General features: G+C 40.8%; 1 protein-coding gene across 1 annotated transcript in view; it reads right to left on the bottom strand.

Moving 5' to 3' along the window:
- Nucleotides 1-645: 645 nt before the first annotated feature.
- CFAP47 (cilia and flagella associated protein 47) overlaps nucleotides 646-25,625 on the bottom strand; it is a 643,784-nt gene continuing 618,804 nt past the window's right edge. The window contains exons 63-64 of the mRNA XM_054005907.1: nucleotides 19,039-19,207; nucleotides 646-1,541 (exon numbers count right to left, since the gene is read on the bottom strand). Coding sequence (XP_053861882.1) covers nucleotides 1,332-1,541; nucleotides 19,039-19,207 — 379 coding nt within the window. The 3' untranslated portion in view covers nucleotides 646-1,331. The remainder of the gene's footprint in view (nucleotides 1,542-19,038; nucleotides 19,208-25,625) is intronic.

Here is a 25,625-nt window from a genome sequence, read left to right as displayed (position 1 = left end):
TCTATTAAGAATAAAAAGTCTTGATAGTGCATATGAATAAAGAAAGCCCTTGAAGAATCGAGGTCACTTGCCAAATTGTTCCTTTCAAACAAAGATTACATGGACATCATCTCCCACATTACATCCAGGTGCAAAGACAATCTACACACTGCAACACCAAACTCTCTCTTTAACTAATCATTCTTGACTATACATGGAAGTACAGCGTGACTGACAGTTCTAGTTTAATAAAGGAAATAAAATCTGAACAGCCATCCTCACTAATTTTTTGTGTAGTTTTGATTTTGGAATTAGTACAGTATGTTTTGAATGGATGTGTAGAATGTTTGCTTAACACTGTGAGGTAAGTTTTATTTCCTGTTTACTGCTCTTCCACCTTTTTCCTCCTCCTTGTTTTTGTGTGTAATAATCTAATCTCGGCTTGTATAATGCAGGGAGATTTAAATTCAGTGAAATACTCCACATTTTCCAAAGCATTAGAATCGAAAAACCATTCAGGCTATGATCATATGCTGTGTGAACCACTTTAACTTTATCAGATTGCTGCAAACTCTGTGTAAGTGCTTTATCTTGAAAGAAATCAGAGGCTGACTTGTTTACTTTTGTGTGGATATAGTGCTGAGTGATATAGTGCATAGTGAGCACTATGTGCAAAACTGTGGTGTCCCATATTAAAACTTACTAAAACTGAAGTGCTTTAGTAAGCCCAGCATTAGCCCAAAGCCCTAAAACCTTACGGTTTTTTCCAAATCTATTTTGCCCAAATTAAAGGAACTCACTGCTATGCTATAAAGCAATTTGTATGATACATTTATATTTAAAAACCTCCTGGTACAAATTTAAAATCCTTTTGTATTTGAAAAAATATAATATGAATCTATTTTAACATTCATAAAAACCCAAACTTCAGGTAAACTTAAGATAAATTCTTATAATAGAAAAACCCTTAAAACCTAATGCAAGACACATTAATTTTATGAGTAAAGGTAAGAAACTTCAAATCCTACATCTGATTGAGAACGGAACATCTTAAAGCTCCAGAAAAGTGACAGAGTTTTCACTAGAAACTCTCTAATTTTTTACTATAAATGTGCTACCAAACAAATAATATTGAACTAACCTTGAGGGTTAGGGGCCTTTTTTCACCAGACAGACCTTTCTTCAAGACAGAAAGAAATACATTTAGTTCCCCACTGCCACCATCAAAGCAGGATGGTTTTAAAATATCAAGACATTATGTATAATTTTAAAATAAGTCCTCCTTGGGTCTTTATAATTGATTTTACAAAAGATTACTTTTCCACAGATGGCAAATTAAGACTAGTATATTTTTATTTTGTTCTTAAGACCAGCGGTGCACCTTTGACAGGGGAGGATACTCCAGTGGTAATTAGCTTCAGATTTTCACGTAAAAAGTTGCGCTGTCGAACTGTGGCTGACCTCATGTAACCACTAGTAGAAACTACTTTTGCTGACGCAGTCGGTGGTGTGGTCTGTGGAGGCAGCCCATTGATCTCATATGTCCATTGCATTGATGCTGTCTGAAAACAAAGAGGAGAGATTGGATATAAAGCAGTCATGGCCTAATCTTGAAATATATAATAGCTATTTAACACAATGCTTTTAATTAGAAAGCCATTTGTTGTTCTCCATGTAGGGTCCCTGAAAGTCACACAGCCTAGCCCTCTAGGTGATCTACACTTTTCTTTTTATAGTAAATAACAGTCATGTATATTGTTTTGAAAGAGTTATTTCACAGCATGATGTGAATGAAAGGAATGAATGGGTTGCTATGTTTATTTATACACTAGAATTTATTTGTGGCTCTTGTAATACATGGTATTCTAAGTTTTGGTGACTAGTTGGTTCAAGATAATTAATACAGTGAGTCCTCCTTTTCTAGTTATGTTATGGAAAGTGGAACTATGGACTCATATTGTAAACTCTAGTTTAGGAATCTTAAATGAATTTAACATGACATTCTTTACCTCTTTTATGTATATTTCTATGTATGCAGCAGTGACCCAGCCAGGCATCATCTAGTGTTGTAGTACACCTCTATCTTGATATAACGCTGTCCTTGGGAGCCAAAAAATCTTACTGCGTTACAGGTGAAACCGTGTTATATTGAACTTGCTTTGATCCACCAGAGTGCGCAGCCCCGCCCCCCCAGAGCACTGCTTTACCGCGTTATATCAGAATTCATGTTATATCGAGGTAGAGGTGTATATATTTCTGTGTCCAATCGGCAGTCATCTCCTGTATTGCTTGTATTTATTAAAGCAGAATGGTTCTTGCTGTCATCCCATATATGTATGCTCAAACAGCATTGATCATGTAGTTAATTGCCTCTTATAGGCATTGATCATGTAGTTAGTTAATTCTTATGCGCATGTCAAAGCTTCAGTGCTCTCTTATCTCCTCTACCTATCTGTGATTGTCAACGCAGAATTATGATTGCAGTCATTTCCTGTATGTATGTGTCTGGCTAGGTGGGATCTTGCAGTCATTTCTTCAATATCTGTGCCTAAACTGCCTTAATTTTTAGAGGCATTTCCTCCCTCTGAGTCATTTTAGTACTATCCTTCCTGTCATTACGTGTACGTGTGTGTGTGCACGCGCAGTAAGCATCTTTCAATTATTTCGTCTGCAACTAATTGTCAATTCATTGATCTGAAGGTTTCTGTTGCCTTTTGCCCTTAAACTCAGGCCTGGATTACTACAAAATGTCTTAATTGTGAGGTCTTCCAATGGGGTTGGAATAGCATGAACAGGCTAAAAGAAAGGCCTGGTGCAGAGCCTGGTGTAGATGGTAGTCCCCCAGCCTTGTGCGGATGATAGTCCCTCTTTCTCTCTGCTTTGTGATCTATGGCTGCAGTAACGCCTAAATAGCTGCTTTGGGGGAAGGGGAAGGGTGTGTGTGGGGGGGGCAGTAACCATGGATTGTAACATATCTCCCTCTCCCCTACACCCCAAAAAAGAGAAAACAAGATGATATAGAATCCTTTCCTCTCCCCCACTTCCAGGGACAAGGGTTTTATTACTAAAGGTAATTAACATTTATATAGTACTTTTATCCATTTACTGTGCTGAACAAGCATTAAATGATCTTCACCACACCATTTAGATGCTATAAATAGGCTTGGAAGGATTAGATATTTATCTGTAAATGTTGATTTCACCCAACAAACACGAACCAATGAAAACAGAAATTTCCATTGATAACAAATGAAATTTACAGAATGGCAAAGTAACAAAAATGCTGCTTGAGAACTTACTTGTCTTTGATTTAAGGATAACATGGGGGAGGTAATATATTTTATCTTTTATGATCTTTTGATTTAAGAATTTTTATTTTATATATTTAGATGTGATGCTGGCAATTTGTGTTTTAAAGTTTTAACTTCTTTTTTTTAATCTGTCTGCGGTCATTAAATAATTGTCTGACACCTCCCATAATTTCCCTCAACTGTAAACATTTAAATCAATCAAAAAATGCTTAAAACTTGTAATTTCATGCAACTGTGAACACTAAAAATAGGGGAGGAAATCTTAAAAATATCAATATCACCCACTGAAAGTATTAAAAAAATAAAAATTGAATTCTGTCAAGATAATTATAAATCGTATTATCCCTCATTTGCAGATGGGAAAACTAAGAATTGGGTGGATTGCATTCCCTAAGGAACTCAGAAGATCAGTGTCAGAATCAGACTTAGAACTCAAGTGTTACTCCCAATTTTATGCTGATTCCACTAGACTATGCTGCTTGTAGGACAGCCTGCTTCATTAGCTGTGTAGCCTATTCAGTCTTCCTACCATGGGCATTGTTGGAGGATTTTTGACAGCTGTATAGTGGCGATGCTCCAGGATTGGGCATGCTTTCTTTCCTTAGATCTGAGTAGGATTCCCCAGCCTCAATTTGACCCAAAATATAAAATAAATAAAACCCTCAGACCAAACATGGATCATCCAATACATATGGGATCAAACATTCCCAGAGTATGCAATGTTAATTTCTATAATTATTTAATGAATATGGCCTGGATAAAGCACTACAAAATAAACTAAAAGGAATATTAGGTCTTCTTCATCTCTCATTTCCACTACAAGCATCCCATGTTTGCAACAGTACACATGAAGACAATTAGAGGGATGTGAGAAGTGGGGCACACAAAAAGATATTTATCTGTTTCTAGTTTGTCATCAGTCTTATGGTTTGCTGTTCATAACAGATTTCAAATATCAATAATTTTTAGCTCTAGAGTCAATGCAATAATACTTCTCCATGACATTAACTGCCATCCTGCCACTGCTAAAGTATATATTAGATGTGACTTCCAATTATTTGCTTGTGTCCATATCACAGATAGCTAGTGTGCACAGGTTCCAGGGCATTAGATTGTATGTTTTTTGAGGCAGGAGCTGTCATGTATAATGTGGTTGTACAGCTCAAGCCAGTTGTGATTTCTAGATGCTACTACAATATAAAATATTTAATGTTAATGCTCCTTTTTGTTAAACTAATCTCCAAAATTAAACAAGAAGCTTAACTGTGAATGTGTTTTATCTATGCTCAAAAACTTGTCACTCTCACCAACTGAAGTTGTTCCAAACAAAGATATTACCTCACCCACCTTGTCTCACTGAGGTCTGGTCTATACTACCCGCCTGAATCGGCGGGTAGAAATCGACCTCTCGGGGATCGATTTATCGCGTCCCGTTGGGACGCGACAATCGATCCCCGAATCGGCGCTCTAACTCCACCAGCAGAGGTGGTAGTAAGCGCCGCCGACAAAAAGCGGCAGAAGTCGATTTTGCCGCCGTCCTCACAACGGGGTAAGTCGGCTGCAATACGTCGAATTCAGCTACGCTATTCACGTAGCTGAATTTGCGTATCTTAAATCGACTCCCCGCTGTAGTGTAGATGTACCCTGAGAGAGGAAGCAACCTCTCCTGCTGAGTCTTTAATATCAGAACACCTTTCCATTTATAGGGAATGTTTTTTTTTAAAATGGTTGGCTTTAAAATTAGCACTCTTGACTTTACATGAGGTGTTAAATTAATTACCTATGCTAAACAGAATTACTCTGCAAAAGTCATGCAATTTCTGAGATATACAAACACCAAAATAAAACGTAAGATCATTAGATCTTTCATCATGCATGTATAATATTTTAAAAAAAAACCCTCATTACCATTCCACTAAAATCTGAATCAAAAACTAATTTTATATTGAGTGTTGTTATGTATAACAAACTGATTAGTTAATCCTTATCCTAAACCCTATTTAATAGTATAGATTGATGGACCTGCCTTCATTTTCTGAGAAGATAAATGCAGCCAAGCCAGCACCAGGTCCAAATATAACTGTCATTTTTAAACATATATTTTCCTCTGTGGTTAGCTAATTGCCTTATTAACTCCAGCAGAAGGTGAAATGGTTTATCTTTCTTCATTATGTCAGATTAACAATTTAGTATGAAGAAAATGTAACCTCAGAATCATACTCATTGTGTGCATGATTCATTAAACACTTCAAGGCCAGAGAAAAAATCTGATAGGCTGGAGCAACTAAACTTTACACTGAGGTACAGATTTGCTAAGAAATCATTCCTGCTCATAAAATCCATATGTGATGTAATTTTACAATCTGTAGTATTCCTATATTGTTTTCGGCAGGTTCTATCAGCAATCAGTTTTATTACCCAGCAGTTTTTAAACATAAACTCTATTGCCTTGTGTTTTTTGATATTTGATCACTACATATTCATGTTTATGTTCATTTCTGCTGTATTTGTAATGAAGTATATCATCCATTGTGCTGCCTTTTCACCAGTGCTCTCTACTAATGTGCATTGTTAACGAAATGGCAGTTACATAGCTATAGTAGATTTGAAGTCAATAAAATACCATTGAATCATGTTCCTTCTGAGTTTCCTCCTCTTATTTAAGATGGAAAGAAATTTATGATCTGAAGAGAGATTTGGGATGGATCTACTGTAATGTACTGAGACTAAGTATTCTTTAAAGATTGTTGTAGTCCATCATGAATTAAAAAAATAATGATTTAGGATTAAGAATTATAAAATGACCAAAACCAATTCCTTTCTTAATGGACTGTCATGATGAACTGTCCCTTTAGTTGTAACTAATTTATAATCTGCAACAATGGTAGTTCACCTGGTGTAAAACTCCTGCCATTAACCAAGGACTGAAGTAAATATTTCTTACTGTGAAATGATGTGTTTAAAAGGGAGGCCCCCTTTCTTGGATGCAGAGTTTGCTAAAGGGGCAACTGCTATTATTTCTAAGACTGCAAATTATACAGTACAACTAACAACATCATTTGTTTAATATTGTACATCAAACAACCCACCATTTACTACAGTTTTACTCATTATGAATATTCTGATCATCATGACACCTGCAGATTGGCTCACACTGCCAAATTCAGATCCAAATCTGAATGGATAAACACATTCAAACTCCGGATCCTTGGTCAGATTCATTTCAGTGAGACTTGAGCATGGAATGTTTGGGGAGTGAGGTTCAGACAAAGCATTTTTTTTATTAAGTCTCGATTTATCTTACAGCATTAAATGTATTTTTCGTTAGCGAAGGAATGTCTGAAATTTGGTAGGTTCTTCAACCAGGAAAATCTGTAAAGGCATTGATGTTGTGGTGGGGAAGAGACACACTGCTTCTTTGACCTTGAAAGGTTTGCTCTGTATAATCCTACATCCCTTACTTGCACATGTAGTCCCATTGACTCATGTGTAAAAGTTACTGTGTCAGGTCCATATTTCCAAACACAGAAACTTGCACCTTTTCTCATTACTTAGTATTATGATGATCAGTTACAATAGGTACAACTGTATAGAGAATAGAATACTGACATTGAGAGTCACTAATGGAATTCTAAAGAAAGCACATTGATTAGACTGGGGTACTGTATTATAGATACAAAGGAATGTGTTCCTGAAAAAAAAATAATTGTCTAGTAATGAGAAGGGTATCTTTTTAAAAAGCCTGTGGTCAATGCAATGTTTGTATCGTCTGCTCCATATTATCTTTATTATTTTTGATTACATGGTTTGAAGCACTATGACCTCTTTCTACTTGCAGTTTTCATGGGACACCGTGTATATCCATATGTCAATTTCAACTACAGCACCTATTGAAGTTTGGAACTGTTTACTGGAGTAGCTTAACTCTCTCGATTGGCTAAGTGTTTTTCTGTTATGATACACTAAGCCTTTTGTGGGGGTGGGATGGATGTTGATAGTGGGAACTCTTCAGGTAGCAATGAGGAGAAAGGTCAGCAGGAAAGAAGGGGTGGAGGAGAGATGTATCTTATTTTAAAAACACAAAAAAACCAAAGTATAGAATCACCGCACACAAGCCTAATGTCACTTTGCTCATATATTGCTGCCCTTTTCCCCAATTTTTTTCTTTGACTGCTAAAACTGTAAGTTCGTCATGGCTGAGAACATTTCTTGTGTTCTGTGAGGTTATTAGCAGACTTTGGATTTATTAAATAACAGTCCTATAAGTAGACTTATTCCATACTGTAGATTCATACAGCTACTAAGCTATCAAATAGAGAACAGATTTTTATGAGCTTTGCAAATTTATGATAAGAGTTGAAAGATGGCACGTTTCTAATCAATGAACATTTATAGGACAATAAGTTGCTCCTGCCAAGAACAATGTGATGATGCAGCTTTCCTGTACTTTTCCCACAATTATTTTCAGACCCGTTCATAGAGTAGAAAGTCACTGGGCTTAAGTAAACTCTCACATGTGGGGATCCTGTAGTATAATGTCTACTTTGGATGTTCATGCTGTGCTATGATGTGGGTCAAATGCAGCAAGTCAGAATCCAGCAGTAGATTTCTGAAGATCTGTGACAGCACAAGCCACAAATCTGAGAACAGGAATAAGCTCCAACACACTTAGTACCTTGCAATATGACTCAATATCAGGTGAATTAAAACCTTCCTGTTTTTATTTTGATCTTACCAGGACCAAGGGCAAGTCAACATTTTCACCCAATATTGACATTACTGAAAGGTAAACTTCAAACGAACTGGATAAGTAGGACAAGCAGTTATAGTCTGAAATCAAGGCGGAAAAGTTCAGTTTAGAAATTTGGAAGAATACGAATTACTTAACGGAAAAGATCAGCCAGGCAGCTGAAAGTGCTGCAAAGATGGCCACACTGCAATTTAAGTATTTCTCCCTCCCCTCAGATTCTGTGACAAGCATGAGGAAAAGTGCCAGTTTTAAAAATAGGCAGACAATGGGAATGACAAATTTACAAACCTATTAATGACACCAATTTTCTTTTTATAAAAAGCTAACATCTGAACTCCATCACCTCCCCACAACAGCACATAACCTGTCACATTCTGATTTTTTAATTTGAGAGTATATATGTGAGGTGGGGATGAGGACTTTTGAGGAGGAGGAGACTCTCATACACACACTGTAATATTTAAAATCTGGTGTTACTAGGAAGTACTGAAATTAGATTAATGAAAATGGATCAGATTCTGATCCTTACTGTGACATGGAGATTACTCTGATACAGGTAGAAACCTCTCAGTGCGGTAGAATTGGCAGAGTGACTCCATTAAAAGTCAGAGGAATTACTCTGGATTTACACCACTGCAACGGAGAGCTGACTTTTTCCCTAAAAACAGAATTAATTGTTACTATATATGTATATATGTCCTTTACTAATGTACAATACTGTGTGTGTATGAATTGCAGTTAAAAACTGTCACAAGCTACTAAACTGTGGTGGAAAATATGTCAGTACATGAAGAAAAGTATCTAAGTATGGGAATGGGTACCTGCGCATACAAACATCCCAGCTGTGCACAAAGGGAGGAAGAAAGGTCTTGGGATAAGCCACTGATCAAAATAGGCACTGATTTTGTTTTTATACTACTCTAAATTAATATGAATTCTGCTAAATTATGATTACTGACCAATGTGGAAGGAAAAGCACCTAGGTACTGAGAACAATGCATATACATGTTTTTGAGCAGCTAGCTAACATGAAACAGTGTCATTTTCTCTTTCAAAATGCACGTCTGTGCACACAAGCTTATTATAGTCCCACCTGGTCACCGTGACTTCCACGTTGCATCATCCATTTCCAGCATGGCATGACTAATGGCTTTGATGTGCTATCTTTCACAGGCTAAGCTAGTGATTATGCAGGAATAACAGTACAGAAGCCTGAATTCTTGAGAGCTTGATAACAGTAAATGCAATCTGGTTTACTCTGACATACATTTTATCATCCAAGGTTTATTTAGTTTGGCCTCTATTTTAGAATATCTCTGATGTACTCATCCATGAATTCCAAAACAAGCCTTTGAATCTCTAGCTAAGCTTGGCACAGAGCAGGGCGTGGCTGAGAGAGAAGAGAGCAAAAGGAGTGGTATGCCAGCTTTACACACCCCATGGCTGCCTTAACTTGTGCTAGGCAGCAACTGCCCTCCATGGGCACACTAAGCCCAGGATCTGACTCAGGTTTAAGTCCAAGCCCCGCTTCTGTGCACACACAAATCAACCCGACTTGTGGCAGCAAGCACTCAGCACCTGGGTTTAAGGACCATGCTAGAGGGGATGGGTCAGAGCCCGAGTTCTGCTGTGAGTTGGGTCCATGCCCTGTGAGTTGGGTCCAGCAATTGCAAACCCAGGTGTACAATGCAGTTTGGTCCCTCAAGCACAAGCTTGGGTCCCACAGACCTGGGTTTACAGTGCAATGTAGACATACCTCACAAAGCCATTCTGGCAGCCAAGGACTGCCACTGTACAAGGACGCTCCAGCCATGTGCCCACACGAGCTATGATTTCCCTACACTGAGAGCATCTGGTTGGTACAATGCTAAGATGGCTCTGCAGCTGACACAAAGCAGCCCCAGTGTGGCCAGAATCTGGCTCTGAACTGTTTAAACCTAACAAATAGAGGGACTGTCAAATTCTCTGACATTTCTGCTGATGCTCATGTAAAAAACCCAATTCTCTTTGGTAAATTTCCATTATGGCAGGTCCACCAAGGGTTCTTATAAGAACCATCTTGTTTATAAAAGCTCCTAGATGTATGGAAGATTCACAGTGGAGCAATTATTTAAAATATTCTTTATGGATTATGTCAGTGTATTTCTCATTTCTAGCTGAATTTGCTTAAGAAGTTCTCTTTCAGGGCTACTGAAGCAACCATGATTGGTTTCTTCACTGGGCATTTTGTTATCTCTGTCTTCTTCTTTTTTTCATTCTTTGATCTACAGAACTCTGTAAAAGCCCATATTTTCCATATCAGTTTTACTGATTTTAAAAATTTCCTAGTCACTCTTAAAGCAATCCTCTAATATGAATTGTTTTAATATATTTTACTCCAAACAGCACTTCAGATTAACAATGTGGAAATGAAAGTTAAAGACTTTTTCAGTGCTTCAGCAAAGCAGTTAGTTTCTTGCTACAAGTAAATGAAACAAACAGCCAGTAATTTTCTTTACATTTTTTGCATCCTTTAAGACTAAGAACCAGATTTGCACAAAAAGTCAATGAAGTTTCATTATTTCAATATATTGTTGTTAATACAATGTACATGCTAAACTCTAGTAAAGACAAACCTGAATCTCTTACATTAATAACTTGCTCTGGATTGAGTTTCTCAGCAGGGCAGCTAAAACAACAAATTTGCGTGTACAAAGCTTGGCTTTAATGTCTTCAGCAAATGAGAAAAAGATGACTGTAGGATTTCTCTCTCTTCCCTCCAACCTTCCATTTCATTTTGCAATACAATTGTAATGGCCACCATAAAATAAAGCATGAGCTTATACTGTCATCTCTGCGGCTTTACAGCCTAATTATCACAGCTCATTGAAGCGCACAAAAAATAGCAGTCTTGCTAGTAAACTATTTATAGAATTTAATAAAAAAAAGTTAGTGTTAAGAGTCTGACTATACACCCACAAAAACAAGGGAATTTTACAGTGACGATGCAGTAATCCTCCATTACGGTAGCATCAGAATAGAGGTGATACTAAAAAGAATGAAAGTAGAAGGCATTTCCTCACTGTTTCTAAAAATAGTCCAAAACCACACCTAAAGTCAATATATCAGACTAGAAAAAAAAAATCTATGCAAGAGAGGTTATGTAACGAGGTATAACACAAACTGTATTTCACTACACTCATAGCTATTTCCCCAAAGGGCCTGATTTGTGTGTGCGTGCGGGCACTATGGTCTGTCTAAACTGCACTTGGGAAGTGCCCTGCAGCTAGTAGTGTAGCCATGGTGGGACAGGCTAGCTGCTTGAGTCCATACCGCAGTCCTGAGAGAAACAGACCTGGAGACACTAGGGTGGCTAGCCTGTGTTACCGTTGCAAAATGGCTACTTTTAGCAAGCTAGCTTGCTCAAAGCTAGCTGGGTTATGTCTACACATGCTGCTGTCGCACCTCCTGATTGCGGTATCAACATACCCCTTGCTGCTTAACCCTGTCCAGAGTACATCTAGGTAACACAGGTATGTACATCTAACACTGCAATTATGGTGGCTGGCCTTTTTCCAGCTGCCTCGAGCTCAAGGGAATGCAGGCTGTTTAACTGCAGTTTAGACTTCTGGGCTGGGGCTGGAGCCTGGGCTCTAGGACCTTCCTTGCAGCCTAAGCCTGGAAGTCTACACTGCAGTTAAACAGTCCTGCAGCCTGAGCCCTGCAAGCCCGAGGCAGCTGGCAAGTGCCAGCTGCACAGGGCCGGCTCTGGCTTTTTTGCCGCTCCAAGCAAAAAACACCCGGCCAGCCGGAGCAGCAAGGGGAGGGGGGACAACAAACGGGCCGGCTGGAGCAGCAAAGGGGCGGGAGGGAAACAAACCTGCCCCCGGCTGGAGCGGCGACGAGGCAGGGGAACAAACTGGCCGGCCTGCCGGAGCACACCCCAGCTAGCGGGGGGCGGGGGAGAGAGAGAAGGGGGGCGGCCAGGGCTTCCTTATGCGGGACGCTTGCCACGCGGCCCCTCCCGCTGCGCCGCCTGCCGGGAGGGCTGCTCGGGTCGGCAGGCAGGGAAGGACGCGGGCTGCCCTGCCGGGCTTGCTACAGGGCGCTCCCCTCCTCTGCCCCCTACAGGGCGGCGGAAGCAGCAAACCAAAAAGAAAAAACCTGCAGGGGCGGCCAAAGCGGTGAAGCGCAAAGAAAGAAAAGATTAGACGGAATGCCGCCCTTTGGAATCTGCCGCCCCAAGCACGGGGCAGCTGGTGCCTGGAGCCGGCCCTGCAGCTGCAGGTTTTTAATTGTACTGTAGACATATCCAAACTGGCAAAAACAGCCAGAGATGAATGCGAGAGCTGCTGCCTTGAGCTTGTTAGGAATTTTTCAACAAAACTTTTTATTTATTTTTTTTTAAATGTGAATGCATCAAAACCAAAACTTTTTTTGCAGGAAAATTTCTCAGGTTCTGTGGGTGTCCTTGAATAGCCAATAATACAGTGGTTAGGGTGTAGGAGATGGATTTTATAATGTACTATGAGAATTAATGTATGATTTAATTTCATCCTGTCAGCCACCCCTTTTGAATAGCAGAAAGGAATGACAGACCAGAACAATCCTTATGACTAATTATGGTCATCCTTTTGTTTTAGAATAAGTTATAAAGCTACTATGGTTTCCTATATGTATTACAAATTAGGAAGTAAGAGACAGGATTCTCTATTGTGTCTATGTTAAGTAGATTAGAGGAACATTGAAGGCCTGGGTCTCAATATAAATTGTCTTGGTTATTGATTGTAAAACTTAGACAGGTTTAATTTGCAATGCCCTGTTGCTCAATATAAAATACTACTGTTTGTATTCTCAATCTGTATGAATGAGGAATGTATGCATTAGAAAAAGATAAGGTGTGAAGGCCATTGTTATAGCCAGTCAAGGAAGAAACTTGAATAAACTTAAAGGACATCAAAGAATCATCAACACGCATCCATAATGAAGGGCAGATTGATGACCCTGAGGTAAAGGCTGGCACCTCTAAAGACAATTGATTAAATCGGAACAAAGGACAGGATGACCCTCTCGGAGGTGTATTGGAATGTTTACACCAATTAAGAAGTAACCGGTCACGAAGTGACACAGCAAAATCCATAGGCTTCATCAGAGAAGAAAACCTATAAGAACAGGGTGCTTTGCCATAGGACTTGGGGTTCGTCTTGCCACACTCCAGGAGCATCGGATTGTGACCGATAGAACCCCGCACCCCTCTGCGACCAATCTGGCTGGCCACTAGATTGATCCAGACTCTGGACTGGTAACTATAAACATCACTGCAGGGTGTGTGTGTGTGTGTGTGTGTGTGTCTAAAAAGCATATGCTAACTGTGGTATTCTCAATAAACGCTGTGTGTATTTACCTTCCTCTATAAAGATCCCGTCTGCTTTGTATGAGCATAACAAGGGCACTCACCAGAGATGCCGGCGCCTCAGCTTCAAATCTCCTATTTGCCTCATTCAGTCCAGGGACTTGAATCTGGGTCGCCTACATCCCAGATGAGAGCCAAACCCATTGGGCTATAGAGTCAGTTCTCTCTCTCTCTCTCTCTCTCTCTGTGTTCCAGTGAATATTTAATTATTTATACACAGTGCAACAGCTCCAACCAAGGAGATTAAGAGAGACACCGACCCCAGAATAGCCAGTTGCCTGGGGGTTAGAGCTGTTTATTACAACCAGGCTGAAGAGGATTTACATAATACCAGAATAACCATAACCCATTAACAACCTCCCTGACTCTGAATGTAGCAGATACATCCAGCTACAATTAATGGCAACTCCAGCAAATATACTTTGTCTATGCTAGTGTTTCATCAATTTGAAGATCATAGTTTGTTTTAAATGACTACATGGCTTGGACCATTTTTGTCTAGGAGTGAAGAGCTCAAGGCCAGGTTCATGTATAAAGGAAATATTTTTTGAGAAATGAAGTGGGACAATGTTGAGGCAGTCACTACTCAAATTCTTGAAATTCTCTGTGTGTATATTGAGGTAAAAAGTTTGATACTACTTTGTTGAGGTGCAGCTTGATTAATAGTGGGAAATAGGGATCACAAAAATATAGTTTATTTTGGGATTATTTTCAATGGCAAAGGAACTTGTCATGTAGATGATGAACTTGCTCCCGTTGAAGTTAGTGTCAAAGATTTCACTATTATTAATTAATCCCAGACCAAAAAAAGTTACCATGGATTTAAGTCTGAAAGTACATATAAAATAAATAAATAAAAATACAAGGATGTTGTAATTATCCCAAAACCAAGTATTATAAATAGAAGAAATTCCAAGTTAAGGGTACACTTGAAAAAATAAAATATTTTAAGAAGAAGAAAAAAAACAACAACAATAATTCAGGCACGCAAACAACCTTAACGCTGCTCTGTCGTGATGCCATGCAATAACCATGAGCACTAATTCTAAACAAGAAACCCAGAAAAGAATGCTATCATGTAATATTTTGAATTTTGTTAAGATATGGGGTGTCAAACTGAAGTAACTTTCTTTTATTTGAATTTTAAGGGCATATTCCTTGGTGGACCAAAGTAACCTGAGCAAACAGGCCATTTAACCAGGATTCACAACTGCTTTGTCTCATCAGAGCAGTACAAAGCAGCTGAAATGTACTGGTGAGTCTGGCCCTTAATTTACAATTGACTTATTGGTTTCAAGGGCTGTTTTAGTGAAGAGGGCACTATGTGATGAGAGGGCAGAGAGAGCCCAGAACCTGAGTCCCAACATCTGAGTTTTAAAGGGACCCTATGAGTTCCTTGCTCAGTTCTCCTGGCAGTGCTACTTCAGTATGCATGAGGCGCCTTTCAATTGCCAATGCCCGGACTACCATGCAGCCATGAAACCTTCACAGTGGAATGACAGTCAGGCCAGTTACTCTACCAATGGGGACTCCTGATACGTGTTCAGTCTCCCTCATAACACTGGGTCCTTACAACCAATAGAACTGTTGTGGGCAAATTAGCTCAATAGGAAGGATCGCGATTGGTAGACAGGGCTGGCACTTCCATTTAGGTGACCCAGACGGTCGCCTAGGGTGCCAGGATTTGGGGGGCGGCAATTCGGCGGCGGGGGGTCCTTCCACGCTCTGGGTCTTCAGCGGCAATTCAGCGGCGGGTCCTACACTCGCTCCGGGACCCGCCGCCGAAGTGCCCCGAAGACCAGGAGCACGGAAGGACCCCCCCCCAGCTGAAGAATTGCCGACGACGACCGGGAGCACGGAAGGAACCCCCACCTAGGGCGCCAAAAACCCTGGCGCCGCTCCTGTTGGTAGAGAATTACCTCTGAAGTCCCCATGGCCCCCATTTAATTTAAACAAGTCTGTCTGTAACTTATATAGTCATAGCAATTACACACAACAATCATTAATAACCTAGCTGAATTACAACCAAATTTCTGCAAATGTATCTGATGTGTAAGATTTCCATTAACTTTAACTAAGGCTACGTTTTAGTCATGGGTATTTTTAGAAAAAGTCATGGACAGGTCACGGGTAGTAAACAAAAAATCACTATATACACCTAACTAAAGCTCGGGGGCACCACGGGTGCTGGGGGGGAGGGTTGGCAGGAGCTCCCTACCTGGCTCCACATGTCCCTGCAGCTCCTAGATGACAGAGGGGCCAGGGGGCTCCGCACGTTGCTCCCACCACAAGCGCTGGATGCACAGCTCCCATTGGCCAGGAACCGCAGCTAATGGGAGCTGTGGGGGCGGGGCCTGCAGGCGCGGGCAGTGTGCGGAGCCCCCTGGCTCCTCCGCCTAGGAGGAGCTGCAGGGCCATGCCAGTGAGACCTGGGGAGTTCCCCACCCCGAGGTAAGCCTTCCTCACAAGCTCAACCCCCTGCCCCTGAGCTCCCTCCCACGCACCCAAACTGCTGCTGCTGGCCCAGGGGCTGCGTTGCTCGGGAAGCCCCTGAGCCAGCACCAGCGACTGCGGAAGTCACGGAAAGTCACAGTGACTCTGTGACAGACTCGCAACCTTAACTTTAAATATATGGAAAATTTGAGTCTGTTATTTCATAGTTAAGATGGTTTGGGACAAAGAAGAGCCTGAGCCAGATGATAAATTTTGTGAAGGACCCAGTTGTTAATTAATTTTAACTTCATGAACTAATTCACAGATTTACTTGTAAATTCTCAAAAAATTAATTCTGTACTCAGCGTACGTGCTGTAGGTTTGAGAATACACTGTATTTTTCCTATACATCAAAATGATTGAATCCAATCTTCAATTGCAAAATGGAATTCAACCTTCATGACAGAGTTGCTGCCAGCACCTCCATATTTTAACTTCTATATCCTGATGCCTAAAGGCCAAATTAGGCAGGGGTCCATTGTATTAGACGTTGTACAGACATCTCATAAAGGTCAGAGAGCTCATTGATTTCAGTGGTGCAAAACTAGGCCCGAAAATGCTTGAGCCTGTAAGCATTAATAGCCCTCAACACACTCGTTGAGCTCACCACGCTGGGTGGGACCTTTAGGTCCTGATCCTGTAACCTGATCTATGTGAGCAGACCCCTACACTTGGCTCCACTGAGTTCAAGGGTTACAGTCCACCTGTGTGGGATCATAGTACAAAAGAGTGGGACCTTAATGAGCTATGTAAAGATGTTAGAGGGTTTGCTTTGGTAATTTAGGGGTTGTCAAAATTGTCAGTGGATCACTGTGGAATTTTATTTAAAGTAGTTATCACTCATATTTTTGAAGTAAAATAAGCTATATTTTAAAGTCTCTTTAATGCACTTTTTTAAAAAAATAGTAATTAGCCAAAGAATAATAATAAGTAGCCATTTGTGCATGCCCTCCACAGCTGGTTACAAAGAAGACTGATCATTTAGAGATCACGTATAAAATCAGGGTTCCAAATAAGGAACTTTTGGAAAGGAGACTGGTGGGTTAGGAAGCTAATATTAAGAACCAAATTCATCCCTGGTGCAACTCCATTGCAGTGAAAGAAGTTAAACCAAAGATGGATTTGGCCTGGCGCTTTTAAATGCAAAAATGAGTACAAATGTGAATTAAGCATTGAGTTCTGACATTTATATTTGAATTTTCTGACCTCTGTCAATTTGTGTCACATAACATTAACATTATTTAAACCTTATTAAATATAAAAGAATCTAGAGAACTAATTCAGTCAAAATTCCTTTCTCTTTACAAAAGAACAAGAGAGAGAAAGCTCACCACTCTGTTTACGTGAAAGGAATGAATGAATCAAACCTCTAATCAGGTAAAAGGAAACTAGGATAACGGATCTAGGACCTTTACATTTTTCTGGAATTCATATTTTTATTCAACATTTTCCAAGTTGTCTCAGAAAGATCAAATTAAGGTGAACTGTAGTACTTATCTTAGCCAGTATATCATATATTTTTATCCAGTAATTTGCCTTTCAGCTTGTTTGGTTTTAAGCATCTTATTTTCTAGCTATAGAACTGTTTAATTAGTTTGTGATTTAGTAGCCTAATTGTGCCAGCATTTGGTAAGGACTTTCAAAACACCATTCCTGGGAAGTTGAGAAACCTTCAGACGCTTGCTCCTATATATGAATACATAAACTTAGGCCCTTTTTATCCCTTGCTCACACACCCTCTATCTATATAATAAAATACCAAGATTGTCACTTCTGTCTGAGTCATTGTGAAGTAATGGAAACAGCGAGAAGCATGGTTGTGAGCTCTTTATTGTTTAGAATATCACCAGGTTCAATCATCCAATTTTCAAGTTCTCATCCATTTTCAGTTTTTTACAATTTACATATTACACCTGTATGACAGCACATGCTTTCACCTAGCTAAAAATTAACTTGATCATTTGCTTTCCTTTTGATGTGCTGTTAAATTCCTTTGCTAATGCAGTCTGTCACCTGGGTGAGGTTGGGGTAGATCAGGGATCGGCAACCTTTGGCACCCGGCCCATCAGGGAAATCCACTGGTGGGCCGGGCTGGTTTGCTTACCTGCCACGTCTGCAGGTTTGGCCGATCGCAGCTCCCACTGGCCATGGGAAGCGGTGCGGGCAGAGGGATGTGCTGGTTGCCCTTCCCGCAGCCCCCATTGGCCGGGGACGGTGAACCGCGGCCAGTGGGTGCTGCAATCAGCCGAACCTGCGGACGCGGCAGGTAAACAAACCAGTCCGGCCTGCCAGGGGCTTTCCCTGGCGGGCCGCGGGCCAAAGGTTGCCAATCCCTGGAGTAGATGGATCTAGATGGGAATGTACTTCTAGGAATGTTTTACGAAAAAAACCCTCTATAAAGCTTCCATGAGTTAATTTTCTAGATTTTTGTTTGTCATTTCTCTAACAGTGGTAACTATAGGGTTGCCAGGTGTCTGGTTTTCAGCCGGAACGCCCAGTCGAAAAGGGACTCTGGCGGCTTCGGTTAGCACCATTGACCAGGCCATTAAAAGTCCAGTCGGCAGCACAGCGGGGTAAGGCAGACTCTCTGCCTGCCCTGGTTCTGTGCGGCTCCTGGAAGAGCCCTCACCTCTCCCCTATACCTCAACCCGCTGCCGCAGCCCTAAGCTCCCTCCCACACTCTGAGCCCCTCATTTCTGGCCCCACCCCAGAGCCTGCACCCCCAGCCAGAGCCGTCACACCCTGCCCCAGCCTAAAGCCGCCTCCCACACTCCGAACCCTTCAGCTCCAGCCTGGAGCCCCCTTCTGCATCCCACACCCTTCATCCCTGGCTCCACCCCAAAGTCCGCACCCCCAGCCAGAGCTCTCATCTCCTGCTGCACCCCAACATCTTGCCCCAGCCTGGTGAAAGAGAGCAAGGGAGGATGGAATGGGAGGGTAGGGCCTTGGAGAAGGGGCGGGGCAAGGGTGTTTGGTTTTCTGCAATCAGAAATTTGGCGACCCTAGTGGTAACTTTAGTAACAGAGCGGACTTGTTTTAAAACTTCTTCACAAAGAAACTTCTTTGGTCCATTAATATAATACAGCAAGCCCACTCACTCTTAGAGGACTCACCTGAATTACTAAAGTTGCTTTATGCTTCTTGCTGTACATACTTGGCTTGAATCCAACGGTTATACGGGTTCCAATAGTGTCAAGTGGAAGAAGTTCCCCAGCTTGAGGCAATACAACAAACTCTGGGTCACTGCCTGGCAGGAAGTATGCAGTGAATGGTTCGGGATACCTAAAAAGAGGGTAAAAGTATATTGTGCCTATTACATATGATCATTATGCAATTCTATTTAAAAATAGCAGGTATCCTGTTGCAGTAGACATGCATGCTATCATGCAGCTGTGAGTCATGATACTTGATAGCTTATGGGATGCATACTGAATAATAATGGGACTGTTGCCCCTTTAATGGAAAAGGAAACACAACTGATCTGTAAAGACAGCTCAACTTAGTAATATGAAAATAACCCATTTTACCAGGTACCAGTAACAATAGGTTACCACGTTGGAGCAAAAGCTGCTTGTTTGACTTAGGTAAAACCCCCACTGATTTCAGTTGAGTTGCATGTACGGTAAGTAGGATTTTAATCAACCCATTTTATCAAAAGCAATGCCCTATGAAGACCACAAGGTAACCTTGTTTAATAAAATTTAGTGTGTAAACTAGGGGTAAGGATCAAGTCTTTCTGTGAAGCAGCTTCCCACCTTTTCAGATGTTGTTAAATAGGGAAGGGATCCTAAGTGCCTTGAAAGGAAGACAGAGAAAAATCGCTCCTTCCTATCTCCTCTTCCCAAATTACGTCCATACTTTTATACACAAACGTTTTATACGTTAAATGCAGCATTTTAAAAACTGGGTTAAATAAACTATGCCTGGATAGAGTGACTCTTGTTCCACTGACACTATGGCGATGGGGCTTTATATGAGAGTTTTTTTTCTATTACAGCTATTGTAGGATTTGCTGTCTAACAAGTTTCAGGATAGTACAGAGTCTCTTGAGGAAATCCTGTCTAATTTTCAACAAGGATAATGGTTGGGCAGTACAAAAGATAAATAATAGTTTCCCTTTCTCCAATTCCAAATTGCAGACTCCCTCTCACATCTCGTTAGGGACATCTCATCATTAACTTGGTGTTAATGTAGTAGAAATTTGATTCCTTTTTCCCACCCAAAAATTCTCCTTCCTTCCTTTTTGTTATTGATGACAACTCCACTATCCTGCCTGTCATCTAGGCTCATAACCTAGGGGTCATCATCTGCTCCTCATTCTCTTCTTACACCTGTTTGTGTCCAGAACTTGCCGTTTCTTCTTCCACAATGCTTAAAAGATCTGACCCTTCCTCTGTCATGACAGCCACAGCTTTCTTCTCTACCTTGATTACTGCTATCTCCTCCTCCTCCTCCAGATATAGGTTTCGATGACAACCTCATTGCCTCCTCCAGTCCATCCCAAATGTGGCTGCAAACATTTTGGTGTCCTTCAGTCTCATGGCATCTTCCACCTTTGCTGGCTCCCTCTTGATGATTGCCCATTCTGTTCATTCCCTCTGAAGCGTCTGGCATTGGCCACTGTTGGAAGACAGGATTCTGGGCTAGATAGACCATTGGTCTGACCCAGTGTGGCTGTTCTTATGTTCTTTTCCATCAGGAAATTTGAATTTGTTGTCCTGGCCTTTAAGGCACTGCATAAACATTCCCCACGCTACTTACCTGAACTGGTCTCTTATCACACTGGCTGCCCTTGCCCTGTCCATGCTTTCAACTATGCCAGTCTTGATGTCCCATATTCCATTCATCCCACAACTATCTCTGGGAAAGTGAGAGCATTAGGAATGGATTTAAATGAGGAGATGGTGGTGTCTGGCAGACCACAAAGGGAATGCCATTCTATGCCTAGGGGCAAATGTGAAAAAAATAATACGTGAAGAGAGAGGGAAAAGGGGATAAAAACAAAATAGCTTTTGACTTTTTTCTAAATAAAAATTAGCTTACCTATGAATAGCTAAAGAAGGAAGAGGAAACAATTAAACAACTGGGGAATGGGAATATCATTATTGTCTCCTCTTCCTTCTACCCCCCGCCCACCCTCCCAAAAAAGGCAAGCAAACCTGGAACACGACATAGTACAGTACTATATGTGCCATGATTAAGGCAACTACATCTTAGCTTGTGAAACTGAGGGAGGGATAGCTCAGTGGTTTGAGCATTGGTCTACTAAACCCAGGATTGCGAGTTCAATCCTGGAGAGGGCCATTTAGGGATCTGGGGCAAAAATCTGTTTGGGGATTGGTCTTGCTTTGAGCAGGGGGTTGGACTAGATGACCTCCTGAGATCCCTTCCAACCCTGATATTCTATGATTCTACTTTAATTAAACAGTCGAACAATTCTTCTTTGAGATGTTATCAATATTGGTGTATTCATGGGTCCTCATTCCCAGGAACAACTTTGCCTTGCACAACTAGCTTTTAAAAAGAAAATCTGTCATTCATAATTCAGCTACTTAATATTTTATGGTGGTTCCTTCCTCTGTGGAAATGTCCCACATTTCCTGGGTAAATGGCATGCTCCATGTTAAGGAATTCATGTAGAATTTATGTGGGGCTATATTGTGCTGCTGTTGAAGAATAGTTCTCCTTTCATGGGAAGGTTTGTGAATGATTTTCTTGGTAATGAACATAGTGTTTTTCTTCTAATAAGTTATAAAGAAGCAAATAGTTGTTGATTTTATAGTACCCAAAACTGTGCCAGGGTACAGTCCTAACATAGAACATGAAAAGACACAATCCTTTCCCTCAAAAGCCTACAATATAATTAATAATCAACTTTAACATAGCTACTAAGTTAAATATTTAAGATGGGACTCGCCCAACAGCTCTGTTATTAGTGAAACATGTTACCATAGAAGAGCTCCAGGTTCAGTATCATCCTCCCATTTCCCAGGCCAGCAGAGACTAAAGGCTGGTCTACACTTTACAGTTAGGTTGACATAAGGCAGCTTGTCTCGACCTAATTATGTCAATGTCTACACTACAGCCTTCCTCCTGCTGATGTAAGTGCCCTGCTACACCGACATAACTCCACCTCCAAGAGAGGTTTAAGTCTTATTTCGGTGTAGTTAGGGCAATGCAGTGTCTGTGTAGAGACTGCATTCCTTACATCGGCTGTGAAATTAACAAGAAAGCCCAGCTGCTCCCTGCTCCTTTGGAGAGCTGAGCAGCTGGAACCTGCTTCCGGCTGGGAGCTGGGGCAAGAAGCCCGGGTGGCCTCCCCTCCCCTCCCAATTGATAAGGCTGCCCCCACTCCCATTGGGATGCGGGCAGGAGGCAGGTGAGAAGCCCCTAGTGGCTTCTCCCACTCCCGGTGGTGAACAGGGAGTGGAGGGGGGGAAGCCCCCTGCTGGGAGCCTGTGGGGCAGCTGGGCTCCCGGCAGAGAGCTACCAGCGGAGCTAAGAGACCAGGCCCTCAGCTCCCCACACTGCCCCTAGCCACCAACCCAGCAAGGGTAGTGCGGACATGCACCACCGCAGTTATTACCGCAGTGGCTGTAAGTTGACCTAAATAGGTTGACTTACATTTCTAGAGTAGACATATCCTAAGAGGCAGTACATTTATAATTCCAAGAGCTTCTGTGCCTAAACCAAGGAAGGCACACACAGACTTGGTCAGATAAGGTCCTTACTATATGGTGTTTTCAGGGGAGGCACGTGCATGAAATAAATCTTAATATAGATTTCTATGCCAGGTCAGAGCCCATTATGAACGAAGAGGTGCAAATATATCTTCCAGCCTTTGAGTTTTATAATTACTGTCACAGGCTACAGTAATCGAGGTTAGATATTAATGACCAAGCCAATGTTAACACCCTTCTTAATGAATACGGAATAGCAACTAGAAAATAAATCCATGGTACCAGCAAGAGTGAGATGCAGTTTTTATTGTGTATTTCCACCTTTTGGTTTAATCCTTAGATTATTCTGTAAGTAGCAGTTTATGCTAATTTGTATTCAAATCATTCTTGATGTTGGATATTGCTAAACATAGATGTTTTAATGAATTCTAGAAATCTATGTTCTCAATACAAGGAAACAAGAGATCCTTCTGCAATGTCTATAAAAATCCTTTTTAGGCCCACCATACCTGTTTTACAGCCCTGAATGTATAACACAGCCTTCATTATATTATGGCCTTTGCAAAATATCCATGAAATTTACACTAGTCTTCCTTAAACCTGTCAGTAAGGTAACTCTTTGTCACTTCAGTTTGGGAGAAGCATTCCATATTGATTGCTGCCCATTGATATACAGCATGTTTCTCCTCATAATTTACAGGGGCTGAAAGCTGTGTTTGAAAACCCGAGTCTTCAGGGAAAGTCATAGGAGTTTTGATCCAAATATACTTTTTTTTTCCTAGTAAGAGAAGAGTAACCTATGTTACTCATTTAAAGACATTTAACGCCACAGGAAAATAATGCTTGCAATTTGTGAATGCTATGGTGTAGTTTCAACCATAGTTGAATTACTGGAAGTGAAGCTCATAATGACATCGTTGCTGATGGGCACTCTGAACAGAGGTCTAATAGACTACCAAATTCACATTTTTAAGCAGCCTTATTAGCTATTATAAAATTCTACAAAGCTAAGTTTTATTTGAAAAGCACAAGTGAGATGATGGGCACTTTTCAACAAAAGGATGACATATAGAGAATAATAAGGTCTCCATCATTTATCAGAATTGATTACATTTTGTACCTGTCCGAAAGCAACTTAGGTTTAATCAATCACTCTAAGGCATGTGCCTTAGACACCAAAAGAGATTTTAACTTCACTGATGACCCTGCACCCTTGGAAATATAGGATCTTTAAAACTCCAAAAGCATAGTGACAAAAGCCTGGTTACATGGTGAAATACCTGAGTCAGGGGAGGAAAGGACTTTGGTGCCTCCATGTTATGAAAACAGAAGCAGATCTGGGATTTTTCAAACCTTCTTTAAGGTAAGATTTCCTTTTTATTTTTTGTTGTAAGGATAGCTAGATATGCCAACTGGTGAGTTACTTCCCCCTATTCCAACTCCTTTATGAACTTACATCTTAAATATGTTAAACGCCAAACACCACATTACTAAAAAGTATGATTATAAACCTTTTTTGGTGACCCTGCTTTAAATGTTCCAATATCAATATTTACATTATGTCAACTACAGCCTCAAGAAAAAATAAGAGCTCAGTCACTATTTGTACTTTATAACTGTACTACATGAAAAATACCAAGTTAAAATATTCTAATTACATCTCTGGATTGTTGGGAGAATTTCATAGAATTGTCATGAAGTAGATTGAATGACATCAAAATCCAGAACTCATTTTTGGTCTTGTGTGTGTGTGTACAGATATAGATATACACGCGCGCGCACACCCACACACAGCCACACACCATTTAATAAATGAATTTGCTTGCAGCATACATAATTAAATAATTCTGGCATGCTGCTAATTCTAGTGAAATACAGCAGTAAAGTCAGAAATATTTTTTCAAAGCTGACAGTGTAAAACAGGCTTCATTTTTCCCTTCAGAGGTCTGAAAAGCATAGAAAAATGTATAGTTTTTAAAATGAAAAACAAATGACAGACTCAAACATAGAGCCAAAATGTCCTGTGTACCATTCTTTAGGCAGCACTGAAATTAACCTTGGATAGCCCTTTGTGACCAAGAAACTCCTTTATATCAAATTAACTCTGCATAACAGGGGTGGGTGAACTGATAGGTGAAGTAAGAACCAGTTTGAACCCATAATCACGCAAAGCTCTGAGAATTAGATTGATATAGCTAACTCTGCCACATCCAGTCCTGTCCTACTTTCCTACTCATTAAAGAATCCTTTCCCAGTAGAGCTGGTAGCACATTTTTTTGCTGGAATGATTTTATGTCAAAAAATGCCCTTTTTGTAAAACCAAGATTTTCTGAGAGAAAATTTCAGTTTTGCTGAAAAATTTGGATTTTCCATCAGGAAAATTGGAATGATGGTTCCCAGGCTGCCTGAAAGTGACAGAAGCTTTCCTGAAGTGCTGCTGAAGCAGAAAGCCCTGGCGCTGCCTCCCCACCTCTCCTGCAGCTCCAGGAGCCACAGAGGCAGAGTGTAATGCCATTTGGATGCCCTAAGGACGAGGACCCACATCTTCCAGGATCTGCAACAGCAGGGCAAAGCCTGCAATATCAGGAGTTCTAGTTTCCTTGCTGTGGAACCAGGGTCTCTTGTTCCAGGGCAGCCCTACTATGTGGACTGCCCCAGGCTGGGATCCGACGGTTTCCAGACTCCTAGGGCTGCCCACTCAGCAGTCATGAAATTTTGAAAAAAAATCATCATGTTGTGAGATCAATCCTTGATGGGGCCACTGAAGGATCTGGGGCAAAATCAGTACTTGGTCCTGCTAGTGAAGGCAGGGGGCTGGACTCAATGACCTTTCAAGGTCTCTTCCAGTTCTAGGAGATTTAAAAAAAAAAAATCACTTATACACTTCAATACTAACTGAACATATATACACTTGTCTTTGGGAGATATTGCATGGGATTTTCTTCTTTTAAGAAGTATATATATTTGAGCCCAAACAAGTTGAACAGATCCACTTAAATTCTGAATTTATTGACTTGTGG

Source organism: Malaclemys terrapin, chromosome 1 (genome assembly GCF_027887155.1).
Source record: "Malaclemys terrapin pileata isolate rMalTer1 chromosome 1, rMalTer1.hap1, whole genome shotgun sequence".
NCBI lineage: Eukaryota > Metazoa > Chordata > Testudines > Emydidae > Malaclemys > Malaclemys terrapin.
This window is presented reverse-complemented; position numbering and strand designations above follow the sequence as displayed.